The sequence below is a fragment of the Mus caroli genome, chromosome 10 (genome assembly GCF_900094665.2).
Source record: "Mus caroli chromosome 10, CAROLI_EIJ_v1.1, whole genome shotgun sequence".
NCBI classification, from domain to species: Eukaryota; Metazoa; Chordata; class Mammalia; order Rodentia; family Muridae; genus Mus; species Mus caroli.
In genome coordinates, this window is record NC_034579.1 from 57508242 (window position 1) to 57531222 (window position 22981).

Below are 22981 nucleotides of genomic sequence, written 5' to 3' on the forward strand. Positions count from 1 at the left end.
TTCCTTCTATACAGGGCACTTAACTACTCAAAGCCAGTTTCAGACGCAAAACCAGCTACAGCATTGTTTTATAGTCTCCTAAATGTAGTCATTTATACCATTAAAGACCCTGTTTTCTTGGGTGAGAAACTGAAAATACAAGTAAGCATACACCCATCATAGTAAATGCCCGCCGTGTATTTACAGAGTTTTTCTGTCATTATTGAGAATTTCAAACTACTCCAACAAACTCAAGTTTTGGGAACCATTTTTGGTATCTTAGTCAAGTGCTATGAGGGTTTTGTGCCCCTACCCCATTCATAATACAATTTGTGGATATTTAGAATCCAGATACCTCTTGAATTATTCAGAGCTATGATTGATAAAGAGACTGAAAAGAGAATACAGAATTAGCTTATGTTCCCGAAACCCCCTGAACGTATCTTTAGGCTTTTTATTTACAGTATGTCCAGGAGTGGAAGTTAGTGCTTTCCCAGATGCCTACTTAAGACTTGCTGTCTTGCCCTCTAACACTGCACTATGCTAACAGTAAGATACATCATCCCAAATCTTATGAAGGCAGCACATCTTTAGGAGTACCTATATATAAAAAGTAGCAACATCAGTAGTTTGAATATAAAAATTTATTTAAGTCAAAGTATGCAACAAATGAAACCTACAGAAAACAGATTTTCCCATCACAGTTTGTTGCTTTACCAAATAATATCTTAAAAACACATTCCTTCAGTCATTATAAAGTTCTTGAAATACAAAAGAAATGAAATCTGTAAGAAAGTCTAGTAGAGCAGGTGTGTTAGGACATGTACGTTGGGTGGTGTAGTCAGTACATCCCACGCCATCCACCTCCACTCATTCCACCTTGCCCATAGTAACCTCCACTGCCTCCACCACCACGACCTTAAGAAGACAGGAAGAACCGTCCATCAGGAGACATCCATGTCTTTAAATGAAGGACACTACCACAATACAGAAACAACTACTTACCATAGCCTCCCAAGCCATCAGGAGTGCCGTAGCCTCCGCTGTAGTTGTTCCCCATCCCCATTCTCCCAACAGACCCGTATCCTCCTTGATTATCTGCACACAGAAAAGAAGCCACAGAGGATGACTGCCTTGCAGAATGGCCAACACTTGCTCATTCTACACAATTTACAAACCTAGGTTTGGAAGGATATGCTGAAGCATCAAGGAGAATTGTGAGTTTTGGGCCAGCCTGTGTTACAGTGAGGTGCTACCCGTCACAAATACAAAACTATACATACCCATTCCATCTCTGCCATAGCCTCCCATTCCAGAACCTCCCATTCCAGAGCCACCTCCAGGGGTGGAATTCAAGAAGAGTTCAATGTATCGATGCTCTTTAAAAAAGAGAAAAAGAAAAAAAAAGGATGGGTGGAAAAGGTAAGAGGATTAGAGAAAGGAATGCTAGATCAAAGGTATTAAAGGTCAGTTAATTTACTTAAATAGGCTTATCCATAAATATAAAACTAATTCAAACAGCCACTAAAGTTTGAGCATTATTTTAGTAGGTCAAATGATTGTAAACCCTAGGGTCTACTACAGGTATTTTAACACTATTTTATAAACTGCACACACCTGTAAAAGAAGCATACCAAAGATACCACTTACGCATGTTGTTTTTATCTTTAGACATGGCAGCCACTGCATCTTCATGTGTCACAAACTCTACATCTGCCTCGCCTGTTGCTCTGCCATCGGCTCCAATGTCAATATGAACACGTATGGGATTGAGCGGTGAGAAGAACTAAACAGAAGTTATTCATTTTTAAATTTCAGTTATTTAAAGTTAGCATATACCTCAATTTTTTTTTTTCCTAGTCCACTAAAGTAAACTACTGAGAGTCTAAAAGCTGCAGTATTGTAGAGGTAGGCTAGTCATCCTTTGCTATGGAAGTGGTCAAGTCAACTTAGCTCACACAGGGAAGGAATACATATTTTAAAATGCCAAAAGTTCTGCTGCTTTAAACTAAGGTAACAGTACATTTTAAGTGGAAACTGTTCAACTGTGGGATCCAGCTCCACTCTAGATAAAGTGTGCTTTATCAGGGTATCTGAGTTCGGGATGCTTCAGAGCTACTTCTAAAATCAAGCTCCTTCCTGACTTACTATTCTTCACACATGGCTGGTGTTTATTTTTAATGCATTTTTTTTACCTGCTTAAAATTCTCATTATGTCAGCATATAATGGGCACAAAACAACTATGTGCACATTAGGCAAACAATCAATCACTAAGTGACAACCCTAGCCTGAATCTCAACAAATAAAAAAGATGAGTCAGCTGGGCATGGTGGCTGCCTGTAATTCCAACATGCTCAAAGCCAAGTTAGCATTAGCAAATTCTAGCCCAGTTTGGCCTCCCCACTACAAATAATTACTAACAAAAAAGAATAATAAACACCCACTATAAAAGCAGAATTACTCACATTAGCAATATCATTCTCAGTCGCACGAAAAGGCAGCCCTCTCATGTGCACAAAATGACCACCATGGAAACCTGAACTTGCATCACCGGCTCCACCATAGCCATGTCCTCCCATGCCTAGATTATAAACCATTGTGGGTTTACATAAGTATATCCATATAAACCTCCAAAGCAGTACACTGACACAAGTTTCCATTAACCTATCAAAGTTGCCTTACTAGCACTGGAAAGTTACCTAATGACTACTGGAACTTTACAAAGGGAACAGTAAGATTGACTTCAGCATGACAGTGTTCTCTTTACCTCTTCCATCCCGCATCCTGTCATCAAAGCCATCGTTTCCATAGCCATAATTATTATAGCTACCATAGTCCTCAAAACCTCCATAGCCTGTGTAAAATGGAATGAAAAAGAAATACAATTCTGAGCCATTGTTTTGTAAAGTAGCTTACAAAATCATTTTGTAGTCAACTGTCTTAACTTCTTCATTAATGTTTGCAGCTGACTGCATATGAGAAAAAGTTAACACTCGATGGACATTTACAGAGGATAAATTCAAACAACATGAAAACCAAGTCTCATCTTTATGCTAGGAAGAAAACATGCCAATCGTCTTTATTTTTATTTCTACATTAAGTTCTCTAGGTGTCAATAAATGCATCAATCAAGTTCCACCAGATGGTCATGGACATCCCATAACTCATGACCAGGTTTTGAAACCTCATAGGTACTGGAATTACTGCCATTTCTGTTATTTCTTGACCAAGTGTCAGGAACATCAAGAAAATGACAACAGAGCCTTTGTTCATTAGACACACATACCACCATCATATCCATCACCTCCTCGTCGCATTCTGTCATACATACTTCCACGCCCAGCTCCATAATAACCCCCTCTTCCTCCTATTGGTCTATCATATGGTCCCGGTCGCTGTCCCAGCAATCTTCTTGGTGGATCATAAAATCCTTTGATTTCACTCCTGCTACTCCTGAAGATCTCAATATACCTATTTAAAAATGTTTTAAGGTACAGGTTTCAGCATAGATGTATTAGAGAGGAAATCAGATACTGGGCAAAATACAGTAAGTTTGTCTATATCTAAGTATACATCCCAATTTAAGTTGCCTAAATAAACCGTAAGATTAACATTTTTTACACAAACTACAAACTTAAATGTTTTACATAGACAAATCAGTCATTTGAAAACACTGAACTAGGAATATATTTTTAGCTTGTTTCCTTTAGTACAAGATAGGTATGTAAAAAAACAAAACAAAACAAAAGAACCAAACAGGTGATTATACAAAAACAAATTTAACAACATCCTACAAAGAAATGGAAACAATCTAATTTTAATTTAAACTATAAGCATTAATTCCCCACCCAAATCTGTAGTTTCCATGTTAAATTTAGGTAATTATCAATTCTTTAAAACTACCCCAGAAAAATGTTATGCTTACCCACCCCATTTAAGCAACAGTGACCCACAACCCCCAAAAATAAAAATGTAATACCATCCCAAACTCTCCATCCCCACCTGTGCCCTATTCTTTCCTTGTGTTTCCCCAGAGCATTTTCTGCTATCTCCTTTGAAGCAAACTGCACGAAGGCCTCCCCTGTGCTTCTCCCCTGGTAGTCCATCGTCAATGTTATCCCATTTGGCACGATTTCCAACCCTTTAACCCAAGGACAAATACCCCATCAAGGGGAACAGTGTTAAAGGCTGAAACATTCCCATCTGAATCAAATATTTAAAACAAATCTAAACAAAACAAAACAAAACAAAAAGGCTTAGTTTCCCATCACCCCATAATACAAGTGGAATATTTTTCAAATATCATTGGATTAAATATTTTCTGTGACCAGTGTCTTAAAATTATACTTCTAAAAGCCCACTACGTGAAAAACTACAAATCATTAACTGTGCTCCCAATGGTAACTCACAGCCCATGTCATCAGTCACTCTCAGTTAACTATACTGTACATCAATGTTCACAGAGCCTACACATTCTCTACTCAATAGTAATTGGAGCACATTTCCCATTTTACTATATAACCCAGATTATCACAAAACTAAGTTCTAAAATCAAATGGGTCTTATAAATTAAAAAACAGTAACAGCTAATATACACACACTTAAAATACTACTAAACTTTGACTAGTACTAGAGGTACCTTGAAAGAACTGAACTATTTCCTCTTTGCTGCAACCAAATGGCAGTCCACGAAGTCGCACGGTCCCATCGCTAGCGTCATTTGGACCATTATGTTTCATAACCCAATCCATTTCAATACTGCTTGATTTAAATGCTATGAAAATAAACAAGCACATAAAGCAGTCAGCCACAACACTCTTACAAAGCCAAGTGTCACAGCTCAAAATGCATGCAAAAGTTAAAGTGACTCCTGGGACAGTCGGCAACAGTGTTCTAGTAACATGCTTGGGAGGCGGGGAGAATAGGAAAAGGCAATGAAATCCACCCTCCTACTCAACAAACCTGAAGATCTAGTAAGGCTTGCAGAATTTTACCACCAGGATAAAATTTGCTGTACCATACTCTATCTAGCTTTTCCTCATTCCACACTAATTGCTTTACTACTACTGTTGACCCAAAGACCCACAAACTTTGTTTTGCAGACAGATGTCACTGTATACCTAGATATTTCTGTTTTAAAATAAGGATATATATATATATATATTTTAAAAAAAGAAAAAAAGCCAGGCGGTGGTGGCGCACAACTTTAATCCCAGCACTTGGGAGGCAGAGGCAGGCAAATTTGAGTTCGAGGCCAGCCTGTTCTACAGAGTGAGTTCCAGGACAACCAAGGCTATACAGAGAAACCCTTTCTCAAAAAAACAAAAAAACAAAAAACAAACCAAAAACCCAAAACCCAACCCCCCCAAAACCCCAAACTGACCCCCCCCAAACCAAACCAAACCAAAAAACCCCAACAAGGATATTTGCCTTTAATCCCAGCATTGGGGAGGCAGAGGCAGATCTCTGGGAGTTTGAATCTTGTCTACAAATTCCAGGATAGCCAGGGCTGTTCTCTGTCTCAAAAAACAAACATCAACAAAACAAAAAGAATACAAAACCAAAAATCCAAGGATCTCAGTAGCCCAGGTTAGCCTTAACCTTCAAGCAGTCCTGCCTCAGCTACAGACTACTAAGATTTCCTGAGACACTTGCCCAACTGCAAATGTTTAATAATGCAAAGGTGTATATAGAAGTTGTCTATTCTTATTTGAGATTTGAGTATAAAAACAAAAACTCCCATAGTCAGGTGGAGCTCTATAACCAGGACAGGACTCATAAGAAATTATATGTGCTACCACAACAGCTTAGGATAGTCCTTTCCTCCCAATGACATGACTATAAATTTATCACAAGCAAGCACTGGCTTCTCTTGCAAAAGACCTGGCTGGTCTCTATTCCCAGCACCTACACAGTGGCTTAGAACTTTGTATAACCCCATTTCCCATGGATCCAACACTCTTTGGGTTTTCTACCCATGTAGCGTACATAACATACAAACAAGCAAAACATTCATAAAATTAAAATAAATGGGAGGAGGGGGACTAATAGCAAACACAAGGGAGAAAGCTCTTTTGTGTGTCTAGAATTTAACACAACGCTTTTGTCAAGTAACACTCTTATGAAAACAAGAACTCTGAAAAACACTACACTGATAATAACTTTCATTTAACAATCTTTTATTACAGTTAATTAATCTGGTGTATGTGCTCATACCTCACACATATACCTCAGTGCAATGTGCAAGTCAGAGGAAAATTTTTGTTCAACAGTTCTTGACTTCAATTAACAAAATGTTACTGAGCAAAACCAGATTTGGACAACAAATTATCTCACAGGGTGACTTTCCATTCAAGTAAAGAAAGGAAGGAAGCAGCCTTGCTTTCTCTAATATACCTTTAGCTCAAGTCTAGAGTCCTCCTAACACCTGAAGAAGGCAGGCAGTCTGTTCTGATTCCTTCAGTTTCAGAGGCTATGTACCAGGTCACTATTTACAAGTCTCCAACCTTTCTGTGTAACTGTCCTAAAGTAATCACTACTCCGCTTAGGGGATCCCAGCTCTTCTCCTGCCACGCATTTCAGAGCTTGAGACAGGAGACCAACCTGAGTCACATCCCGCACTCCTCCCCAAGAGCTATATAGGTGCAGTCCTTGCTCCCATAGCCTAAGGAGGAAAGTGGAAGGATGGTTTGAGCCTAGGAGTCCTAGGAGAGCCAGGGTAAACAGCAAAACACTCTTAGGACCAATTTAAAAATATTAGCAGTTAAAATGAAGCCAACTTTAGTAACATTTTTGAGACTTTAAATAGGAAGCAAAAATTTCAGTCACAAAAGACTATGTACTATTCCAACTATACAAACATAAAAGAGCATAAAAATCTTAAAAAAGCAAACAAACAAAAAGCAGAACATGATCTGTTGCTTCTGAGGTTTGACATAGAGAACACTGTCATGGGATGACTGTTGGTACATGGATCTTCTTGAAATGATAGAAGCGTTTTTTAAAAGCGGATTGAAGTGAGGGTCTGATAACTAGCAATGTACTAAAATCTGTGGTATACCACTTAAAATAAAAAGTTGATGGTGGCTCACAGCACTTGGGAGGCAGAAATATCAAGATCCTCCAATTAAGGCCAGCATGATCTGCAATGAAACCTTATCTCAAAATAAAGCAAAACACATTTGGGAGACAGAGGCTCCAAGAGAGTTAGAGGGCGGCCTTCAGTACACATCCAGTTAAATCAAGATCCTGTCTCAAAAAAAGTAAAGGCATTTCTAATGTAACCCAATCAAGAAAATGTGACGCATCTTTTAGTTCGTTATAGTAGATCTGAGCCCTCTGCATTTCCAAAGTCCATTAAGAATCTCCTTTTTCAGCCTGGAGTGGTGGTGGCGCACGCCTTTAATCCCAGCACTTGGGAGGCAGAGGCAGGTAGATTTCTGAGTTTGAGGCCAGCCTGGTCGACAGAGTGAGTTCCAGGACAGCCAGGGCTATACAGAGAAACCCTGTCTAAGAAAAAACCAAAACCAAAAACCAACATCAACAAAAGCCACAAAAAAACCAAAAACCCTCCTTTTTCTAGGTGTTAATCTGCTTCTTGGAGATATATATATATATATATATTTTTCGTTTTGAGACGGATTCTTGCTCTGTAGCCCTGGAACTCACAAAATACGATTGGGCGTTTTATCCAGCTTTTGTTTTAAATCTTGGAATTTAAAACAAAACAGTTTTCCCAATTTAAAACAGTAACAGTTTTCCCATTACTCATGAGCAAGACTACAAGTTAACTTTCAGGCCCAAATGTACTTTTTTTCCTTTTTAACCCATTTTCAATGAAAATTACTGACAGTTCCAATTTAAGGACCCAAAACGCGTCAACTAGGTACGCGACTCGGCTTCCACTTTAAGAGACCTATTTCTGCTTCAAAACACCACAGTTCGATACTTAAGTTTTAAACATGCTTAGCCATCAAAGGAAACGAAATGCACTGGGCTTTCGGCCTTAATTACAAAACGACACAAAACACAACTCCTGGAGAGTTAACTACCCCAAACACTACTTAACTCTCCATCCCTGCCCAAACGCAGCACCTTCGCAGTTCACCTGGCCGGGACCTGTTTGAAACACACCCACTTTGCCCTATTCCTATTAGAAAAGCCGTGCACTTCTCTTCCAAAATGAAAAGTCTTGGTCGACCCCGAAGCGGGGTACGTGGGGTGGGTGGGTGAGTGGGTGGTAATCCTTTGGAGATGCGCACGGACTCTCTCCGCACTTCCAAATCGGGACTAAAAGGTCGGCTAAGCGTCCTTTGCCTCCTCCCGGAGATTTTCCGTTTGTCCAGCTCGCCCTAGAGACCGGGGAGCTAGGGGACAGTCCGCCTCCGGCCCCCGGCCAAGGCCATCGCCACCGAGCGGCGGAATTACAAAGGAGGACCGCGGCCGCCTTTGTCCTGCATCTGGCATCCGAGCGCCCTCGTCGTCACTGGCTTCTCCTTCCTCCGCCCCCGGCTCCCCTTGTCTCAACCCTGGAGTCTGCGTCAGCAGCCCCCCGCAGCCCCGCCGGCCCCAGGTAGTCCCTCCGGTGGGAGGCCGGGCCCGCCGAGCGCCATTTCCACCCGGAGCGCGTCCCGGCTCGCCGAGCTCCCCACCCTCATCCCTACCGGAGAGCTCGGATCTCCCGCCCGCACTCTCTCCTGCCGGACACTTTTCCGTCAGCCGGAGGCGACAAAGTAGCCCGAGCCGGGGAAAGGCGGGAAGGCGACCCGACCGCTACCGGCCCCCAAGATGGCGGCAGCCGAGCGGCGGGGGAGAGCGAGCGAGCGAGCGGCCGGAGCGCGCGGCGATTCCGCGTTCCCTCACCCGCTCCCGGGCTCTTCGTCCTTCTCCCGACTCCGCCGTCCGCACCGCCAGCCCAACCTACCCCCGCTTCTACTTCAGATACCCTGTGGGGCGCTAGCAACGCCGACGCTCGCGCGGGTCCGGTCGCGGGCAGGGACGCCTGGCTCGCCCGCGGCTGAGCGCTCGCCACAACGGTTCGGCTCCCTCGCTCCCCTCAACCGTCTCCCGCCGCGCCAACCGCTCTAGGAGCTGCGCAGCGGAGCGACTGCCGAGGGGGGAGGGGAGGGGGCGAGAGAGAGGGAGGGGGCGGGGCCGACTGCCCAGGCCCGCTCCCCCCCTCCGCTGCGCTGCTCTCGCGAGACTTGAGTGACAGCGTGGTCTCCCAGGGGGCGGGGCGCAGCACACCTGCGCACTCGGGACCTGCCCGGTTGCCACCTTGGTGGGCGCGGAGTCGCAGCGAGTGGGCTGTGGCGGACTCCGTTGGCTCCCGCCTACCGACCAACCCTCTGAACCCCGGAGCTCGCGTTTGTCCCTCCCCACGGGCCTCTGAGGAGCCGTGGTGACGCGATTTGCTAAGTCTCTTTTCTGCTCCACTGGGAATACCACAAAGGCCCCCGCGCGGAAAGAGCCACGTGGTTTCTGTCACCCCGCCCCCCAACCCGGGGAAGGCTTTGCTGGTCCACCATGTTTGCATTATGCAATCAGAAAAAAAAATGAATGTTGCGCTTGCGAAGATACAAAGCGTCTAAGCCCAGCAGGATTCCAGTCCTAGCCTAGGGCATCCCCTTTGTTCCCCTGCGTAGGCAGCCTTGACGCCTTGATTAGTTTCCTACCTGCCAGGTTCCGTTTTTCTCTCCATTAAACCCGGGTGACGGGTCAGCGGTTCACAGCAGTAGACTTTATCTAAATAAGAGTTTGGTATTCCTAAAAATTGTGTTTGCTGGAGACACCTTAAAAAAAAAAAAACGCTCGTGGAGGTTCTGTCGTGCTACCAAGAATTGCTCCCGACCCGTTTATGGCCTTTTAAAAATTGTAACACAAATTGCACATGGAAAGGCTGTGGGAAGGTGGAGGGCCACCCTGGTGTTGAGAGACTTGGGAGAGCAAAGCTAGTTAAGGTGGGTACCGACAGTGTGAAGGCGAAGAGAGGCCGAGCTGGACAGACTAAGGCTGTGAACGTGGATGGGACTGGGTTGGAATCACCCTTCAGTGTGCATCTAAAGATTTCTTTGTGCTACAAACACTGGGAAGTCCATGTGGAGTGGAGTAGTGGCAGTGTGGAAGGTTGGGACTTTATTTACTATGAATTTTTATCTATGTTTAGACTAGAGCCAAGAGGCCAATGACTTTCTTGTATGGAAACTTCTATTTCACGGCTTTAATTCATCTTCAAACCTACTTGAAAGTCTTTAGTACTCTACTGATTTTATAGCCCAAAATATCCTTCAGAGAAAGGGGGGGTGTGTGTGTGTCAGTGTGATTATACTTACAGACAGGAAAATCAAAGTATGTTCTAGAAGCCATCATAGCTCAGGTTTATTAAGTACTTCCTGAAATGGCATGGTAAGCAGTTCCTTGTCTTTGTTCTTGGGTAGCCAAGGATGTCCTTGAACTCCTGACCCTCTGTGTCTCCATAGCCTTACAAAGTGGTATTTCACAGATGCAGTCCCTAGTCCCACAAGAGTGAAAATAATTACACTAGATAACACTAAACTCTTTTATGTGGTGACAAGTTAGTGGCTTACTGGCCAGACACTTGCTGAAGCTTGGTTATTTTATTGTTACTTTAATCCCCTAAAGTCACCCCCCTCCTTTTAATAGCTGGGGGTTGATTTAGGACCCAAAGTATGTTCTCTTTTTTAAAAAAGTAACTAGTTTAGCTGGGTAGTGGTGCACACCTTTAATCCCAGCGCTCAGGAGGCAGAGGCAGTTGGATCTCTTTGTTGGAAGCCAGCCTGGTCTTCAGATTGAGTTCCTGGACAGCCAGGGCTACACTGAGAAACCCTGCCTCTGGGAGGTGGGGAGGGGGGTAACAAACCTAAAAGGAACTGGCTTATTAGCAGAACTCCAAGCTGAACACTTAGGATGAAACCTTCCCAGGGCCTTTCTTCTATTGGGTTTTAATTACATGGCTCCTTTACCTTTCACTCTTTCAACATGATTGGGTAGGTGGAATTCTGTAATCCCTTTCCCTCTTCCCCTGGAATTCAGTCTGCTCACGGCAAGAATGAATTTGGCACTCTTTGCACACACTTTGTGTGGTTATGGGCCACAATCCTCAATTCGTTTTGATGGTTCTAATGTATGACTTTTCAACCAATGCTGACTGTTTCTTTGGAGGCGTGACTCTGTCATTTCTTTGTGGTGAGTGCCAGTTACCACTATGAAGATTTAGGTCTTCGAATTACTACTCCAGTCCTTTTGCCCTTTTATTACAGCGAGTAGGGGAGTTTTCGTTTAAAGAGGCATTAGACCATGGTAAAGGTAATTTGTATTAGCTTCTTAGTTTACTAATTTTCCTTAAAAAAAAAAAAAAAAAAAAAGCTCCTTCCTCACACAGTTGAATCCTGTTGTAAGGCTTGGTGTGATTGGACCCTGCTGTTCCGGGGATGCCTACAGAATTGTTTCCAGATTGATCTCTAAGGAATTGTTTCCATGGAGACGGTTACAACTCAGGGCTCCCAGCTGCTTTCTTCATCTCCCCTCTCTTTTTTCCTTGCCCCCTCTCCTTTTCCCCACTTCCTCCCCCCCCCCTTTCATGTGCTCCTGTTAGAATAGAGGTCAGAGGGACCCTGAAGCCCATCTTTGTTATAGTGTATAAAGAGAGAAAAGATGAAGCAGGAGAAGGAAATGGAAATGCCCACAGCTCCTGGAGGAAAACAATCCGAGGCTCAGTCACCCTGCGTCACTCCATCAGAGTAAAGGGAGTAGGAAAATTCCATGCAGGACCTGTGAGGAAATGAAAGAGAAATTGAGAGTGCACTCTCTTGGGGCAGACAGAGCACATTAGCTAAAAAGTAGTCTACCGTAGGTGTTCATAGATCCCTAATGATACTGCAGATCATTCTGCCTGCATGAAAACAAGCCAAGAACAAAACAGTCCACAGCATTGTATTGGGGTTGTGTCTAGTCCGTGTTTAAGGGCTTTGGAACATCAACTCTGACAGGGCTTTGTGAAGGATTCCTTCTTTGGCTTATGAACTAAATAAATATCTGATGTCTTTAAAACAGCGACCACCTTCTTCACATAGCCACCACTGTTTCTCAAGACAAGGCTTTCAGGCAAAGATTTCATTTTCAAGAGTTTGTTAAAATTACTTCCCTGGTAACTATGGAAACAAGAAGTCCTCATCTAGTATGATACTAAGTAGACAAATGGTACCTAACAGCAGGAGGCCCGGAACCCAGTCTTTCTCCATATTTGAGAGTACTGGTGCTTGTGTGCACATGGAGAACAACCCACAAGCAGCTTCAGGTTTTGTTTTTTTTAACACTGTGTGTGTGTGTGTGTGTGTGTGTGTGTGTGTAGTGCAGGGTGCAGGTGTGAGGGTCAGGTCTCTCCATTCTGTCTTTCTACCACTCGGAGCCTGGGGAATCAAACCCATGGCATTAAGGCTTGGCAGCGAGCTCCTTTAGCTGCTGAGCCATCTACCTGTCCCCACCATACACCTCTTAATATGACAGGGACTCTCACTGGCCTATGGTTTGCTTAGGCTCAGTTGGCTGGCCAGTGAGCCCCAAGAGATTCTCCTGTCTCTGCCCCCATGACCAGCTTCTTTTCTGTGGATCAAACGCCTGTCCTCATGCTTGGAAGGCACCCACCCTTCCTAGCGTGCTTGTATCTTCAGACCCCCTTTCTCTAATCTTTGGAAATAGTTCCAAGTGTTGGATTGCTCCAGTGGTCACCATGGCAGCCAAAGAACCAGGGAAAGTGAATCACTGCACTGGCCTTGTGAGTCAATGTCCAAGTGGGTCACACTGTAGAAGATTCGGCATGGATAAGAGACCATTTATCTCACCACGATTTTATGGTTTTGTGTATATGAAGCATTTGGAGACTTGCTACATAGCCCAGGCTACTCTGGGATCCTCCATTCTTGTTTCCATCCACACATGCTATTGACAGGTATATATCACCACACCTAGCTTTTAAGCTTGCTTTTTTTTTTCCCCCAAGATTTAAGTTGTGTATGCGAGTGAGTGCCTGGGTGAGTTTATGTGTGTCCTCACAGGAGAGCTCTCAGAGGCCAGAGGGAAGTGGAGCCCCTGGAGCTGGGGTGACAGGCAGTGAGTCACTCGATAGGGTGCTAGGAACCAAACCCTGGTTCTCTGAGGGCAGTGAACAGTCTTTGCTGCTGAGGCATCTCCTCAGCACCGCTTTACACTTTTGGGGGACACTGTCCTAGTTAGGGTTTTACTGCTGTGAAGAGACACCATGACCCGAGCAACTCTTATAAAGGCCAACATTTCATTGAGCTACCTTACAGATTTAGAGGTTCTGTCCATCATTATCATGGCGGGAAGCATGGCAGCATCCAGGCAGACAGTGGTGCTGGAGAGGGAGCTGAGACTGAAAGTTCTGCATCTTGATCCATGACTCTTCTGTACTGGGTGGAGCTTCAGAGCCCACACCCACACTGAGACACATCCTCCAACAAGGCCACCCCTCCTGTTAACAGTACCACTCCCTATGGGCCAAGCAAATTCAAACCACCACAGACACAAATACGATTTTTATTATATAAATACCTATGTTTCTCCATGTAAAATTAATAATGATGATTAGACTTCGTGACATACCAGACTCCAGCAAATTTTCATATGTGTGTGTTGGCCGGTAAAACCATGCTAGGAAGTTTGGTGATGTAGAGCAGGTTGAGATAGACTTGGTGGGCACATATCTGAGACTTGGGTGATTCCCTGCTCCCTGTCACGTGTCATGTTCTTCACATGAATGAAACATAGGCTCAAAACAGAGTTCTCCATGCTAATGAGGTACCTGGAGGCACTGAGGGCTTAGCCAATAGGCTTCCTTTCCCAGACATTCCTCCCTGCAAAAGGTATTTAATCTCAGTCAGACCCTGAGAAAGCAGTTATGCATCCATTTTCCACCGTGAACAACCAATAAACTGTTTAGAACCACGAACTGTCTCTTTCATCAAGATCCCCTGTGGGGAACCGTGGAGAAGGCATTCCACTATGGACATCCCCTTCTCCCCCACCCCCCAAAAAGAAACACTCAGTTCAGGATGGGATGTCTCATCAACCCCTCCCCTTGGGACTCCATACATTATTCAGAAGAGGAGGTAGAAAGATTATAAGAGCCAGAGGGGATGGAGGACATCTAGGAAAGCCTTCCTTCTAGACACAGTAAGAACTGTGACACATATACAAACTCACAGAGAGGTCACGCAAGCACGGGGCCCGCACAAGTCCAAGCCAGAGGGAAAGTGGACACAAACTCCCATCCCTAACTGAGAAGCTATCTCCAAATGATAATCACTTGCAAAAACAAACAAACAAACAAACAACAACAACTTAGTTTTCTCCGACAGTTTCACTGGGTATAGAAACCATGTCCATGGTTTGATGGGCAACAGGAACCAACAGGGTTTCTCTGTGTAGCCCTGGCTGTCCTGGAACTCACTCTGCAGACCAGGCTGGCCTTGAACTCAGAAATCTGCCTGCCTCTGCCTCCTAAGTGCCGGGATTAAAGGCGTGTGTCACCACTTTCCTGGGCTGAGTGTTTCAAAGTCTCTCATTCTGTGCACACTGTCCACTGTGGGCCTCTGTATATGTCCCCATCTCCTGCAGGAGGACGCTTCTCCGCTGCTGGCTGATCGAAGCACTGATCTATGGGTATAGCAGAATGTCACTTGGAGTCGTTTTATTGCAAGGTGCCTTTAACAGAACAATAGTATTGGGCTTTCCTCTAACTCCATGACTTATCTAGTCTAAGGTTTCTGGCCATCTGGGCACTGTTGGAAATGGGTTCCATTTCATGGAGTGGGACATGAGTCTGATCAGGTAATGGTAGGTTTCTCCCACAGTGTGTGCCACTCTTGTGCCCATGTATCATGCAGGCAGGTCACCATTGTGGAGAGAATGTTTTCTAGCTGGTTTGGTTACCTTTCTCCTCTGGTAGTGTGGAGAGTACATACCCGCCAGTTTCATAAACACTAGTAAGTAGGGGGTGGGCTCTGGTTAGGCACTGGTTCAACTTCAAGAGAACGTAAGTGTTGTCTTTGGCAGTGGGGCCTTACCATCCATTTGTGGAGAGCAGCCAGTAGTCTTAGCAATATCCTGAGTTGTTTGGGGGTTTCTATGGGGCTCATTTGGCCAACAATTCAACTAGGTATAACCCTGGAGGTCTGACTTAGTAGCAAAAGACATCTGGCTGGAGCTTCGTCTCCCCTGTTATTTGGTGAGTCCGTTTAGAGTTCTTTCATATCTATACGTATTTCAATAAGCTTTGGCTGTAGTCAGTTTCCAAATGGCCCTCCATGTTAATTGTTCCCTGACTCTCTTCACTTATTACTTCTGTTCCAATCTCTCCCTGTCTTTCATAACTATATAATCTATTCCTCTGCCTTGGCAGACCCTGCCTTTCTCCTAGTTTCCTACTCTATACCTAACCTCTGTGGTTATACAGATTGTAGTATGCCCATCAAAAGCTTAAAAGCTAATGACCACATATAAGAAAATGCATATATTTGTCTCTTCAAGTCTGGGTTACCTCACTCGGGGTAATTTTTTTTTCTATCTCCACCCAATTATCTTTGAATTTCATGATTGTTTAAAAAAAGAGCTGAATACTATTCCATTGTATAAATGTACCACTGTTTATCATCTGTTTATCAGTTGATGGTCAGCTAGGCTCCTTCCAATTTCTGGCTATGATGAATAGGGCAGCAATGGACCTAGATGAGCCAATGTCTCTGCAGCGGGATGGAGAGCCCTTTGGGTAGATGCCCAAGAGTGGACTAGCTGGGTCTTGAGGTAGATCTATTCCCAACTTCCTGAGGAACTGCCACACTGGTTTCCATAGTGACTGTTCATGTTTGTACTCCCACAGTGATAGATGAGTGTTCCCCTGACCCCACATCCTCACCGTCATATTGCTCTTAGCCATTTGACTTGTATAAGATTTGAAATCTCAAAGAAGTTTTAATTGGCGTTTCCCTGATGACTAAGGATGTGTCTTTAAGTGTTTCCCAGATACTCATTTCCTCTTTGGAGAACTGTTTAGTTTTGTACCTCATTTTCAATTGGGTTATTTGTTTTCTTGACCTTAATATCCACCCCCCTCATTTTTCCAGACAGGGTTTCAGTGTAGCCTTGGCCATCCTGGAACTTACTCTGCAGACCAATGGCTTTGAACTCACAGAGATCCAACGGACTCTACCTCCCAATTGCTGGGGTTAAAGGCATGCACCAGCACTGACTAGCTACCCTTACCCATTACAGGGGTGGGGAGGAAGTTGGAATAAAAGCTCCCCTCCTCAAGTGCATGCTTTCTCTCTCTCTCTCTCTCTGGCTGCCATACCCTGAGCTGTTCTCCACCATGCCTTTGACCCACGTGGTACCTGAACCCTTTGAAAAGGAGCCAGTAGAAACCTTCCAAGCTAAGGTTGTTTTGCTCAGTTACTTTGTTACAAGGAAGAGAAGTTAGCAGGAACTCTCTTGACTTTATGTTTGCACAAAGTCTCAAGGTGGCTAAAGTAAGCACTTTGGTTTTAGAGTAAATCCATAGCTGTCCACCTGTGCGTTGCTTTCTAGAATCCAGAGAACACAACAGGGCTTTTCTTCTTCCTTCTCTCAGTGGTAAGCCCCTTCCAGGGTTGGAGAAATGGCTCAACAGTTAAAAGCACTAGCTGCTTTTTGTTTGTTTGTTTATTTGTTTTGTTGTTCTGTTGTTTATTTTGTTATTGTTCTGAGACAGGGTTTCACGATGTAGCCCTGGCTGTCCTAGAACTTTCTACGTAAACCAGGCTGGCCCCAAACTCACAGAGACGCACCTGCCTCTGCCTCTTCTGTGCTGGAATCAAAGATGTGCGCCACCATGTCCGGTCCCATTTGCTGTTCTGGCAGAGCACTTGGGGTCAGGTTTCAGTACCCACACCAGGCAACTCAGAAACCCCTGTGACTCCAGCTCCAGGGGATCCAGAGTCCTCTTTTTGCCTTTTATAGATGCACACGTGCACACACATTAAAATGAACCTTGAAAATAGATGCATCATAAGGTCTCATGTCATGCTGTTTCTTACAAATTTTTGCTTAAAGTCAATTGTTTGCCTCAGTAACTCGCCTACAGCTCAGGCAGGAATCATGTTATGAAACAGTTGGTTGACTGTTTTTGACAAACAATTCTGGAGAAAAAAGCTGTTCTTACTATGTGAGCCAAATTAGGTTAATAGAAAATACCCTTGCTACTGGGGGTCTGCCAGGAGACTAGCAGAGAAGCCAATCTGTAATTCATTGTGGACATATTTTATCCTTTTGGGAGCTGTCAGATTGTTCCAGAATGATGGTGGTTGTCTCCTCCTTCTCCCTCTCCTCCTCCCCCTCCCTCCTCCCCTTTTTCTCAGTTTTATTGGTTTTCAGAGAGGGTACCATTCTGTAGTTCAGGCTACCCTAGAACTCATTATATAGATCTGGTTGGCCTTAAACATATGGTGAGCCTTCTGGGCCTCTTAGGTGCTAGTGTTACAGACACAAGTTACTAAATTCAGCTTGGCTTTTTTGAGGCAGGCTCTCATGTAGACTAGGCTGACCCCAATGACCTTAATTAACCANTCTCTCTCTCTCTCTCTCTCTCTCTCTCTCTCTCTCTCTCTCTCTCTCTCTCTCTTTCTCTCTCTCCCCTCCCCCCTCTCCTCCCTCCTAGTTTTTTTAAACAGGGTTTCTCTGTGTAGCCTTGGCCATCCTGGTTCTTGCTCTGTAGACCAAGCTGGTTTTGAATTCACAGAGGTCTGCCTGCCTCTGCCTCCCAAGTGCTGGGATTAAAGGTGGATGCCACCACCAACCAGCTGCCTTGAACTCCTATACCTCCAGCTTTCTGCCTCTCGAGTACTAGGGAATTACGGGTATTAATTTCAAAAGAGCAAGATTCTACAGGGTTCTATAAAAAGATTGGTGCATCTCTAACTGTGATAGTATATTCTATATAAACCCTCAAAGTTCAAAATAGAAATATCTGGTGCAGTTTCATCAAGTATACTTAGTGTAGAAGGAAGGACCCAACCAGCTTTTGATGGGGAGTGGGGAGGTGGGGGCGTTGCCATGGCAAACAAGCTGCTGGCTTGTGCTGTTGTTGTAACGCAAAAAACATCAAGACACTGGTTAATTTTTATTTTCTTTAAACCAAATGAAAACAAGACATCTCCCCAATATCCATGTTCATAGTGGCTTGCCAGCACCCTATTAATGAACTTTTACACTGTGAAAGTACTAGAGTGCTGTGTGTTATTGAATTCTCTGGAGGCAGCGTTCACAAGTGAGTTTTTATTGTGAACACCTCCAGAATAGCAGGCAATCACCCTCTGTGGTCTGTAGCCTGTAAGCTCCTTGCACCTACTACCTACCCCTCTCCCTGTGCATCGCTTTGGGGCCATGCTTTAAAATAGACTTCATATTAAACTGGCAAATACAAGCATAGTGTTACCGTGAGTTCTCCCTGCTGTCCCACCAAGGTAACTAAACCCAAGGAAGGGGCTGTGGGGAATCTAAGAGTCTGGGGTTGTTAGTGGCATCTGAAATGAGTGAGTGTGTGGGTGGAGAGTGAAGGGGTCTCATAGTGTCTGATGCTGCTCCTAAGTAGACTGTAACATTATTGGATTAAAATAGAGGCTATCTAGCCAGTGTCCAATGCAGGAGTGACTGACTGTTTGCTTATTGGTGGAGGGAAATCCTACATATTTTGTGATCCAGCAAGAAAGCTGGGTTGTAGGTTGGAGCAGGGAGGGTCTTATTAACAAGAGAGGCGCTCACGGTACACTCCAGGATTGCTCCAAACTGGGTTTGAGTTTCATTTCCTCCTATCTCAACACGAAGTCACAAGTCTAAAACAGGTCTCAGAATCAGGCATTGGCAAGAGAGGAGCCATGAACTCAGCAGAACCTCCTCTACGTTAATGTCCTGATGCTTCACGCAGAGCGCGATGGATTTTGTAGATGCTGCTATGGGGATGATGGTAATGTTAGGTGGAGTCATGATGGGGGTGGGGGTCCTTACGATGGAATTTGTGCCCTGATAACGAATCACTAGAACCCTCCCCATCAGGGTGTGGGAGCACATAGCAAGAAAAGGGTTTGCTATAAGCCCGGCAAAGCATCCTCAGCAGGACCTGATCCACACTGTGATCTTGGAATTCCTGGCCTTTGAGCTGGGAGAAGCTAAACCCGTGGTTAAGGTAGTCTGTGGTATTTCATTATGGCATCTGGAGCTGACTAACACAGATCTGTTCCTTCTGCAGGTTTGGGGGTGGGAAGGAGGCGGGGAGGATTTGCCCTTGGCCTTTCCACCTCTTAAAGGTTACTCATGTTGCTTAGTTTCTGGTGCCTTCCTCCATCTTGAAGACAGAAGAATAGCATCTTCAAACCGCTCTAATTTGGAATATATGTACGTATATGTATATGTATATGTGTGTTTGTGTGTATTACATATGTATATATTCAGTATGTATATTGCATTATTCAGGATTCTTTAGAGGTAGAGAACAGATAGAATCAATAAATAATATACATAAAGGGTGTTTATTAGAATGGCTTACAGACTGTGGTTCTGCTAATCCAACAGTGACTAACACTGGAGGGTCCAAGAATTCAGAAGCTGTACAGTCCACAAGGCTGGAAGTCTCAACTGGTCTTCAGTATATATGTCAGAATCCTGAAGAAGTCAGCTCTAATGCTAGTGAAGGGATGGACTTGCTAGGTAGAGTAAGAACTAGCAGGCAAAGAAAACAAGCTTCCTTCTCCCCTCTCCTTTACACTGGCTGCCAGCAGAAGTGTGGCCCGGATTACAGGTAGATATTGTCACCTCAAAAGATCTGGGGGTAAAGGTGCGTCTTCTCACTTAAAATGATTTAATTAAGAAAAAAAATCTGGGCTGCTTGATGTAAAACTCTTCTTTTTAAGACAGGTTCTCTCTAGAACTTGCTACGCAGCTCAGGGTGGCTTTAAACTCACCGAGAACTATCTGCTTTCCTCTGCTTCCCAGAGCAAGCAAGATACANACACACACACACACACACACACACACACACACACACACACACGTGCTATGTTAGGTTTTAATGTGTAATATTAGTTCCATCACATTTTAATCCTAATATTTTATCTCCTCCCTATAGGGCATATGATATGAATAAATGCCTTTCAGGGTCTAACTGCATTCAGAAGGAACAAACTAAGGTACCGTTTACAGGAGCTGCACACTTAATGTCCTGATTCGATAATACAGGGACATTCTCTTTTCCTTGAGATGGCATTTCACTGTGTCGGCCAGGCTGCCTTTAAGCTCCTGGGTGTAAGCCAATCCTCTTGGCTCGGGCTCCACATCAGAGCCAAGCTAGAACTGTAGACACACACTGCCATGCTCAGATAGGACCACGCTTTTTTTTTTTTTTTTTTTTTTTTTTTTTTCGAGACAGGGTTTCTCTGTGTAGCTCTGGCTGTCCTGGAACTCACTTTGTAGACCAGGCTGGCCTCAAACTCAGAAATCCGCCTGTCTCTGTGTCCCGAGTGCTGGGATTAAAGGCATGCGCTACCACGCCCGGCAGGACCACACTTTTAATGCCGCTATAAATTCTGTGACTGTTTTAACTTAAGATTGTAACAACACTAGAATTTATACTGGAAAGGGCTTTTAATAGCTGCTTAAATTTTTAAAAAAAGACAACAACAACAACAACAAAAATCCCTCATAGGTATACCCAACCACTTAGGTTTTAGTTAATTCCAGATGTAGTCAGATTGTCAGATTGACAACCAAGAATACCATCATATATACACACATTAAAGATCCACCATTAAAGCTGGGCACGCCTTTGATCCCAGCACTCAGGAGGCAGTGTCAGGTGGATTTCTGAGTTTAAGGCCAGCCTGGTCTACAAAGTGAGTTTCAGGACAGCCAGGGCTATACAGAGAAACCCTGTCTCTAAAAAACAAAAACAAAAACACCAAAAACAAAAACAAAAAAACAAAAAAAGATCCACTATTAAAGCTGGGTGGTGGTGGTGTACACCTTTAGTCCCAGCACTCAGGAGGTAGAAGCAGGGGAATTTATGAGTCCTAGGCCAGCCTGGTCTACAAAGTGAGTTTCAGGACAGCCAGGGCTATACAGAGAAACCCTGTCTCTAAAAAACAAAAACAAAAACACCAAAAACAAAAACAAAAAAACAAAAAAAGATCCACTATTAAAGCTGGGTGGTGGTGGTGTACACCTTTAGTCCCAGCACTCAGGAGGTAGAAGCAGGGGAATTTATGAGTTTGAGGCCACATTGGCCTACAGAATGAGTTCCAGGACAGCCGGGACTACACAGAGAAACCCTGTTTTTTACAACAACAACAACAACAACATCTACCATTAAAGATACTTGTTGGCTTGGGATTTAGCTTAGTGATAGAGTACTTGCCTTGCCTGCCTGAAGCCCTGGAGTTCAATCTCCAGTAATGTTATACATATATACACACACATATATACACATATATGTGTGTCTGTGTGTATATATGTATATGTATATATATACACACACACGCACATATTCATACATATTATGTTATATATACACATATATACATCTATGCATACATACACATATCTCTTACTGGGCTTTGCTAATCCAGAATAATCAGCTGATTGAACCTAATTCCCTCTCACTAGTAACAAAACGTACTTATGAGGTCTTGGGAGTTACAATGTAGACAACTTTGGAGTCATTATTCTGGCTGTTTCTGTACTAACAATGGCTTCAAACTTTGAGGCTTTTACTCTGTATTAGGTGAGAAGTTTAGAGGTAGGAACACATAAGGGGCATCCAGCAGGTTAACTACAGCATCAGAAAGCACACCTTTTCCCCCAGAGCTAGTCTCCGAGCTTTCTATCTTTTAGCTCATCACAGTGTACTGATCAGGCTGCTGCATTTCCAGCATCAAGCTCCGAGAAATAGGATGGGCGGCCTGTTCTCTCAGCTCCTGTTAATCAGAGAGCAAAACTCTCTCCCCAAATCTTTCCCTAGTTGAGACTTGTCGCCATCTAGTTGTAGGAAGTCATGAAGGCTGGCCATCTGACAAAGGGAATGGAACTGTCTTGACAGGCAGTTCTGGGGATCCCTGAGCCAAAACGCAGCCCAAGTGCTTTGAGGAAGAGAAGCTGAAGTTGGGTATGCTGTGGGTGGAGGGCTGGCGACATCTTATTGAACAGTAAAAGACAGCTTATTGGACAGACCCTTTGAGACCTAAGCCTTTAAAGGACTCTTGTTGGTTTGAGAAGCAATACAGCATTTCTAGAAATTTTAAGAAAACAAGCACTGAAGGGCAGAATTGTATTCTTCAGTAATGAATTTCATTAAAAACACATTCAAAGCCAGAGCTGGGTACTGGAGGATATTATGAGGCAGAGGACTTACCCGGGTCCAAGTGTCTCAGGCCAGTGTGTGCAGCCTGGTGAGAAAACGTGTTCCCCACAGCTCTTAGAGAAAAAAAAAATAGGGAACTTTGGGAGGTGTAAACTTTTGCTTAGCGAGATAGAGTCCCTGTTTTTGGGGGGAGGGTTTTTTGTTTGATTGTTTGTTTTTGTTCCATTTGGGGGGGGCAGGGGTTTCAATACAGGGTTTCTCAAACTCACAGAGATCTGCCTGCCTCTGCCTCCCCAGTGCTGAGATTAAAGGCATGTACCACACATCTGGCTGAGTCCCTAGTTTTTTGGTTTTTTTTGTTTTTTGTTTTGTTTTTTTTTTCTGTAGTACAGTTTGAGGCTGAGACTGATCAGCTTTTATTGATAAAAACTTGAGGTGAGAGAATAAATGGGGATGAATGGTTACACAAACTTGAAATAGGAGATATTTAGAATAAGCATTACAATGCCATGTCCAAATTGCAACAAGATAGGAGAGCAGAGAAATCAGCATTTCAATAATACAAGAGTAATATTTACACAGTA

General features: G+C 43.9%; 1 protein-coding gene across 9 annotated transcripts; it reads right to left on the bottom strand.

Annotated features, from left to right (window-relative positions):
- Positions 1–604: 604 nt before the first annotated feature.
- Hnrnph3 (heterogeneous nuclear ribonucleoprotein H3) lies at positions 605–9086 on the bottom strand. Of its 9 annotated transcripts, none has more exons than XM_021174353.2 (10): positions 8925–9086; positions 4620–4754; positions 3983–4121; positions 3267–3451; positions 2748–2834; positions 2446–2561; positions 1630–1765; positions 1263–1358; positions 985–1077; positions 605–897 (listed from the first exon to the last, which is right to left on the bottom strand). In XM_021174353.2, the coding sequence occupies exons 2-10, from the start codon at positions 4729–4731 to the stop codon at positions 821–823; spliced, it is 1041 nt and encodes a 346-aa protein (XP_021030012.1). In that variant the 5' UTR covers positions 4732–4754; positions 8925–9086; the 3' UTR covers positions 605–820. The 9 variants fall into 9 exon arrangements, with proteins under 9 accessions (XP_021030012.1, XP_021030013.1, XP_021030015.1 ...); XM_021174354.2 differs by having other exon boundaries at positions 8904–9086; XM_021174356.1 differs by lacking the exon at positions 8925–9086 and adding an exon at positions 8843–8893.
- Between the last annotated feature and the right edge of the window lie 13895 nt (positions 9087–22981).

Coding starts and splice junctions, on each gene's coding strand:
- Hnrnph3 (XM_021174353.2), bottom strand. CDS start 4,731: ATGGATTGGGTTATGAAACATAATGGTCCAAATGACGCTAGCGATGGG. Junction 3,452..3,982: donor AAGGAAAGAATAGGGCACAG/GTGGGGATGGAG, acceptor ATTTTTAAATAG/GTATATTGAGATCTTCAGGA. Junction 1,078..1,262: donor CTATGGCAGAGATGGAATGG/GTATGTATAGTT, acceptor TTCTGTGTGCAG/ATAATCAAGGAGGATACGGG.